Below are 8,081 nucleotides of genomic sequence, written 5' to 3' on the forward strand. Positions count from 1 at the left end.
GCAGCAGTTGATTATTGAATGGAAGCCAGATGTGGAAATTGGTGAGGGAGAACAGGTGTGCTGAGCTGAGCCATGGAATCGTCAGTGAGGAGGGAGGGGTGTATGTGAATATGAGGAGGAGTGAGCCGTTATTCTACTTTAATTATATGTGAACTCTTTATAACTTGTTTTAAAAAAGTACAATGTAAATACTGATGCTACTACTACTACTACCACCACTAATAATAATAACAATAATAATAATAATAATAACAATTATATAGTTCTTCTTCTTCCATCCATCCATCCATTTTCTACCCCTTAACCTGTTAAGAGTTGTGGGAGGGCTGGAGCCTGTCCCAGCTGCCTTCAGGCAAGAGGCGGGGTACCCCCTGTATGGGTCGACAGTCCATCACAGGCCAACACATATAGACAGACAACCATTCACTCTCACAGCCACACCTATGGTCAGTTTAGAGTATCCAATTAACCTAGTGCCCTCTTGCATATTTTTGGGTTGCGGCAGGAAGTCGGAATACCCCGGGGAACCCACGCAGGCACCAGGAGAATATGCAAACTCCACAAAGAAAGACCCTGTGCTTGAGCTGGGGCTGGAACCCAGAACCTTCTTGCTCTGAGGCGAAAGTGCTTGTTGTTATTATTATTATCCACTATTACACAACACTGTACTGTGCAATAGCCAACACTGCAATAGCCAATGCTGCTCATATTTATTTTAATTGATTGTAGTTTATTATAGTGTATTACAGTTTTATTGTAGTTCATTGGAGTTTCTACTATTTATTGCCCCTGTACTTTTTCTGCTGCTACTTCTCTGTTTCTGCTGCTTTAACAGTGACAGTTTCCTCACTGAGTGACAAATGAAAGTTTATCTTATATTATTATAAAATGTTGTGTTTTACAATTCAGAATGCATCATGATTGCATAAAAGAAATATTATTTTTGGATTAATGTGCAGGATAGCAAGAAAATCCTTGTGAGATCAGTTTCACACACACACAGATGAAGCCTAGTTTCCAGTGAAACGTCATGATAAATCCAGATTATGCCTACTTTATAAAGTACAGCCAATGAAAGACAAAAAAATCCAAGAAGACTGAATTTAATTAACTGATCATTATTATTATTATATTATTATTATCTGCAAGATCTGTGAAGCAGTTACATTTGTATTCGAAAAGAAAATTGAATCCGTCCAATACAGGCTCAATGACGCCTTAGTTTGAACTATAGCACACTATTTTCCTCTATGAAGCAATGGAAGCCCTTAAAAATGACATCGTTGTGAATGTTACACCATGGAAAATGAAGTTTTTTCTGAGCCCATTCTTAGTCTTGGACTCCAGTTTCCTATGAAAAATGTTTTTCCTTTGAAAAGGCCATAGATCTGACTGTTACACCATTACCTTTTTACAGTTGGCCCATTGTGCACAAACCATATTTAAATCAAAGTGACTCTGGCTGAATGAGCACATTCCAGACTCCCACTGGGCCCACTGTGCCTTGAGGGCATCCAGTCCTCCAATATAGTTCAGACATTTAGCTCAGAGGCTCTTTCATACACTTCTATTACATGATTACTCTCTAGGTTTCAGTCTCATAAAATCACTCAGTGGAGTATTACAGACCCTATAAAGTCAAGATTGGAAATGGTTCAGATACTGAAAATACATGTAGAGGCTGGCTGCACTCATGGAAAATGAGAAGATCAAATTTTTCAAAAGCTTAAAAGTTTGCTTTCTTAAGGTGAATTGCAGTTATCAAAACAAATATTATGGAAGGGTGGACACTATCAAGAGTAAGTACATTCTACTGTACAGAGAAACATCCCGCTTAGAGCAAACTCCTACTGGGCTCACCTCACAATCATTTATATTGGCTAAACATGGAATCTTTTCAGAGCTACTCAACTGAGGGCAAATGCAAAGTGAAGAGGAAAAAGTTTTGATAGTGTGCTGGCACTTGTAGACACTATTCATGATGCTCTCATGGAACTCTGAATCCAGTCTAATCTGAAAATGTTCAAGAGTGAAAGTTTCTTATGTGAAATTAGTCTGGACTAAAATGGCATAACAGAGGAAACACAGCTCAAAGTGGTACTTCAACCAAAAAGTGTTCTTAGCTATTAAACTATGAACAAATAGGTACAACTTTAATGCATGACTGCTTTTTAGTTTAATCAGCGCTGGAAAGAAATGTTAAAAATGTGACAAAAATTAAGTAATTTCCCCAATGTATACTAAATGGATTACATTCTTCTAGAGACAGAAATTTTTGTGGGCGTTAGTGTCACTCAAAACAATTTATCTTCCATATCAGATCAAATCTATGTCAATCATACTATCAGAAGGTGTGGGACTGGGCTTTGACAAGTTTAAAGGACAATCAACAGTGTGTGTAAAACAACAGAAAAGATAAGTGAACATCTCAAGAGACAGAATTTGGATGGCAATAATCAGCTATTACAAAATGAACAGACAAAATATCCTATTGTGATAACAAACCAAATTAACCAGTGCACCACAAAGAGACGGAATTCCCATTAAATGCAGCATCATTCTCCCTGGTTTCATTTGTCTCCAAGTAAGGGGATTTTGTACCACTGTGTCACTACTTACCATCATATTCCTGATTTTTGATAGCAACGCCAATATTGCTGATAACACAAACATAATATCAGTATGGTACTTTATGTTCACATGGTATAATGATGCCAACATCATTATACAACTGGCTCACAAGTCTTGCCAGAAGTGAAAACAAATCATTCTTTTTGGACAGGACTAAATGTCAGCTGTTCATGTTAAAATGTTTTTTTAAGAATTATAACCACAGTCATAAAATATTTGAAAAGTATTCTTTATTTTACTTCTTTCTAATGATTTTTGTGAATGTGTTTTTTTAAAGGATGCTAACATAATGTGATCAATAAGACCATTAAAGTAATGTCACTCTAGCAAGTTGTGATCTAGTGTTTTAGTCTGGTGCTCCCAGTTGTTTTGGGGATCCCAAATTTCATTTTGTGAATTCCACACCGGGGGGCTCTTCCCTTGAACATGTACATGAACAAATTTAATGATTGTGTTAGTTGAACAACAATGACAACTAGAATTTTAAAATACATGTGAACAATCATTCTTTTCCATGCTGGACCACCATTTACATAATGTGGTGGGGGATGGATTTACTGGTTTCAAACACACAGAGCTGAACAATGAACAGTCAAGGTAAAATAAGCATCATAGTCAAAGGTGAAAAAAAAAAACATATTTCTTTAAAAAGAGATAAATGTCATTGTTAGTGTTCAAATTTACGCCCATTTATTAGGGAAGCCACTTGCTAACTTGTTAACAAAAAGAAAGTCTGATTGAAACCAGTTGGAAGATGTTATGTGTATTGTGTAAATCAATTATGCCTTGTTCATGTAAAACAACAACAGTAATTGAATTAAATGGCCTGTAGCCATTGATGGTAGACACAACACCATTTGAAACAGCATAAAATTTGGACCCCCTCCTCACACCATCCTCCTTACCTCCCTCACTCCCCAAATAGCCTCTCTGGCCCATATTCTCAAACACAAGCTGGAACTTTACCTTCCCACACTATTACTATACAAAGTGAACATTTAGCGTCTCACTTTAGTTCAGCATTTGACTTGTCTGACACACACACACACACACACACACACACACACACACACACACACACACACACACACACACACAGGTTTGCGTAGCTATCCTTATTAAGACATTCCATTGACTTCCATTTATGTGAATATCCTAACCCAAACCCTAATCTTAATCCTTCCCTTAACCAACTGATGCCTAACCTCAACCTAGCTGCAATTTACACCTTCACTCTTACTTTGACAAGGTGTTCATAAATTAAGTTCTGCTGCATTAGGACTGGTCTTTGGTCCCCATGAGGAGTAGGGGTCCTGATAAGGTTCGTGTTTATATCAGAAAAGGTCTTCAAAAGATAACAAAAACCAAGTACACACACACACACACACACACACACACACACACACACACACACACACACACACACACACACACACACACAGGATGAGGAGGTGAGAGGAAGCTCCCTCTCTTGCCAAACAAACAATCTATCTTCTAAAGAGTTGTATAACAGTCTCACAGCAGGGAGCAACTCAGTGTGTATCACAAAAGCAGAGATCTGAAAATGGAAAAGTCCATGTCAGTCTCTGGTGATATGGACTGTTTAGTGGCAGAATTAAATATTTTAAGAACATTTTAAGGAGTTTCCCCTTATCTTAACTGTTAAGTAAGAACAGCTACTCAGAGTATAAAATCTAATCGCAACTTTATGACTGAATGTTTGGCACCAGGTCTTTGCTGAAGTAATCACAAGGACACGCACATTAGGATTATTTTATGTTGGTCTGATGACTGATGGTCAGCAAATTGGCTTTCATCTTGCACTAGCATTTACTATTCATGGACAGTTATCTTAAACAAGAAAACCATGTCACTTGATTATCTGAACATATATTTGGCTATGAAGCTTGGTTATTTCAAAGCCAAATAATTTTTTTCCTCCAACTTGTCTACTCACAAGGAGTCAACTCAACTATATATACTGTATATATGCCACTGCATCAGCATGAAACTTACCTTCTATAACTTGTAGGGCAGCAGCCAGATAGCCAAGCATGATAAGGCAAAGGGCAAGAGACAACCTGAGGAGAAACATCGGTCACATACAAACTTCTCTTTGTGAAGCTTCAGGATGACTTTGATAGATAAAAAAATCCTTTAAACATGTGTTGTCTTGTAGACAATATAGACTTAAAATATTTTTGCTCCTTGTAAATTTAACTTTAATAAAAAATATTAATATATTGAAACCATGACAAGTAGAAAATGTTGCTGCATCCCAGGGTAGGAGTAACTCTTCGTGAAGGAATAAAATTGGAATACTCAATTTAATCCAACCTGCTTCCTTTACATGCACAAACTAGTGGAGGAAATATTTAAATGATCTTACCTTCTGAACATTGTAGCGAGAATAAAATATAATAATTCAAGTTGGGAAGTCAACTCCAAATGCATATGTATGATGAAATTCCAGCAAAATCTGTGCTCCTCTGCCTCACAGCTCTCTCTCTCTCTCTCTCTCTCTCTCTCTTTCTCTCTCTCTCTCACACACACACACACACACACACACACACACACACACACACACACAAACACACTGTCTCTCTCTCCTTGCAGTACAAAAGCTCTCAGTTCTGTGTTTACTTACTCTCAGACTCACAGAGTTGGAAATCTGATTCCCAGGTGGTCTGGTCAGGAGGTTTGTCTTGTTTCATTGGTGTCATATATAGAGCCCCCTGAAGGTACACTGTCAGTGTTACAGTTCTAATTCCAAAAATACTGTCAGTCTCATACAGACTTAATTTTCAAGATTAACTGCCTGTATGTTATATGGAGACCTACTGATGAAAACAGGGCAATCTGCCATACTGGATTGCTGTCTAATGACATGTCAAAAGGAACAGTGTTTATCATTAATTGGGATCTTTAGGCAGAAACTGAATGAAAATTATAGTATGGAAAAGTTATGATCACATGATAGAAGTGTCTTCATTGACTTAAAACACCTTTTCTGCTGTTTACCTCTGCATACATAGTTTTGTTTTGTTTATTAACTCAGATAAACCTATTTAAAAAGGCAATTGATACCATTACCAGGAAGTTAGGTGGATGATGAATTGCCTTTTTCTGTCTCTTTCTTTCTTTTTTTTGGTGTTTGGCGTTCCAAGGTGTTGCCAAAACAGGCCCTGCCAGGGAGCATGTCTTGTACTCCAGGTGGATGCTGCTCACTTTGTTGCTTCTCCAAGGGTGATAGCTGATCTCAGAATCAAAGGATGTAAACTTTGCTGCCTAATGTTTTACAGTAGCGCTTATCTTAGCAGAGGAGATGGTTAAGAGGATTGTTGTCTGCATAGAACTAACATTTGTGGCCAAATAGATATTCTCTATTTTTTTCTTTCATGGCCCACTTGTGCTTCAAACAATCCAATTTCATTGGTTTAGTTGGTCATATTATGCTCTGTGGGCTGTTGACCTCTGCTTGCTTAAGCTATTGTCCATTCCCTGTCACCATGTTCCTGAGACAAAATAGCTCCCAGGCCACATTGGTTTGTGACCACTTCCAAAATGAAAGAAAGGGAGAAGTCAGTAAAACAAGCACTGGAGCCTAGGTGAGCTTGGTCTTGGGTGCTTCAAAGCGATGGTGACATTTCTCACTGCAGTTCCAGACAACTGCATATTCTGACCTTTTTGTCTTGGTACTACCCACTTAAGCCATTAGTCTATGAATGGGGACAGTCAACTTTGCAAAACCCTCAAACAGACTGACAGTAGTAAGTGACATAACCAAGAAAAGACTGCAGTTCATAAATAGTAGAGGGAGTCTGCCAGTTGATCACCACCTCTACCTTACTAGGATCTGTAGAGACATCCCTGTCAGAGATCAAAGGGCCCAAGAAACGTATCTCATGTTGGAAGTATGCATGCTTAGTGAAAGTTGCCTTCAGTGCTTCTTGCTGCAGCTGCCCCAGCACCAACTCCCACCTCTCCAGATGACAGTGGAGGAGAAAACAAGAATGTCACCAAGGAGGATTGGCATTGTTGGTCTCCAAAGAGCTGCTGCATCAATCTCTGGAAGGTACTGGGCATGTAGCAAAGTCCAAAAAGCATGCAGATCCATTCAAAGAGGCCAAATGGAGTGCAGAAAGCTGTTTTCAGTTGGTCAGCCTTTAGGACTGGAACCTGGTTATACTCATGAGCTAATCCATGGTGTAAAACCAGCAGGAACCTGTCAAAGCATCAAGGAACTCCCTGATATGAGGAAGAGGAAAGGCATCTTTTCTGGTCATGCTGTTCAGTTGCTGATGGTCTACACATATTTGCAACCTGCCACCCTTCTGGGGGGATCCATTGGGACTGCTAGTCCTCCTAATCACCTGTGCATCAAGGAATTTGCTGATGTGCTTCCTTACCGTCTCATTATCTGATGGCAGAATATGCATATATACTCATGCCTGAAAGATTGACGAAAGATTGACTTGGGGATCTTAGTGACTCGGTAACATCTGTGGATGACATTTCTTCCCCACATACCAGTAATCACAGAAGAGTCACCACCGGGGGGTCTTTTACCACCACAAATGATAACCAGCCATGGACCTACCACAAAGCTCAACTTCTAGCTCTAAGTAACCAATGCAGGGTATGGCCAACCCATTAGCTGCACAGAGCTGTGGCTCGTGACTAGATTAGAGCTTTTCTTGACCCCAAGGCTCTAAATACTTAGGGAACAAATTTTCTGTGACAGTATCTACCAAGCAAGAAACTTTAATTCCGCCCAAGCTCACATCTGGGTATGGGCAAGAAGAGTTTGAAGGCTTATGCCAAACCACCTGAAATTACCCCTGAGCCAGTGGCTACAACACAAGAAACACAAAAATATAGACCTAACCAAATCTTCTGGCAGGGCTGCCCAAATCCAACTGTTGCTTTGCCTTTGAACAAAATTTTGAACAGAGTTAGATATTTACATCAACCTTTATCAACAGCCATGGTAAGAGAAGGGGAAAAAATGGAGTGCTGAGTGGAAGTTGACACCAAAACAGACAAGGAAAGTTCACAAGAGGGGTGTTTATTGGTTACAGCACTGAAACTGGACACAAGAGGGAAGCAGGAGGCGGAGGTTTAAGACAGGGAACTGGAGGCTTGAGGCTGGAGACTTGTGACTGGAGGCTCGTGACTGGAGACTTGAGAATGGAGCCTCGTGAAACATCACCATCAATGACACTCTCAACATCAACATCACTTTTGACATTGACCTGACAAGGACAAGGGAAACACGGAGATTAAATACACAAGCAAGGAAATGAGGCACACGTGGTGTCATCACACAGGTGAGACACATGAGGTAATCACAGGGAGGAGCACAGGAAGACAGGACACTGACTACACAACACAACAGGAAACACGAGACAGGGATTGTGACAAATCCCAACAAAATCTAACCAATACAT

General features: G+C 39.5%; 1 protein-coding gene across 1 annotated transcript in view; it reads right to left on the reverse strand.

Annotated features, from left to right (window-relative positions):
• col15a1b (collagen, type XV, alpha 1b) overlaps nucleotides 1–5,167 on the reverse strand; it is a 130,962-nt gene extending 125,795 nt beyond the window's left edge. Inside the window, exons 1-2 of the mRNA XM_086205149.1 lie at nucleotides 5,021–5,167; nucleotides 4,648–4,712 (exon numbers count right to left, since the gene is read on the reverse strand). Of these exons, the coding sequence (XP_086061275.1) occupies nucleotides 4,648–4,712; nucleotides 5,021–5,085 (130 nt within the window). The 5' untranslated portion in view covers nucleotides 5,086–5,167. The remainder of the gene's footprint in view (nucleotides 1–4,647; nucleotides 4,713–5,020) is intronic.
• Between the last annotated feature and the right edge of the window lie 2,914 nt (nucleotides 5,168–8,081).

Source organism: Aulostomus chinensis, chromosome 5, assembly GCF_037954235.1.
Source record: "Aulostomus chinensis isolate RoL2024-O1b breed Wild chromosome 5, RoL_Achi_v1.0, whole genome shotgun sequence".
Taxonomy (NCBI): domain Eukaryota; kingdom Metazoa; phylum Chordata; class Actinopteri; order Syngnathiformes; family Aulostomidae; genus Aulostomus; species Aulostomus chinensis.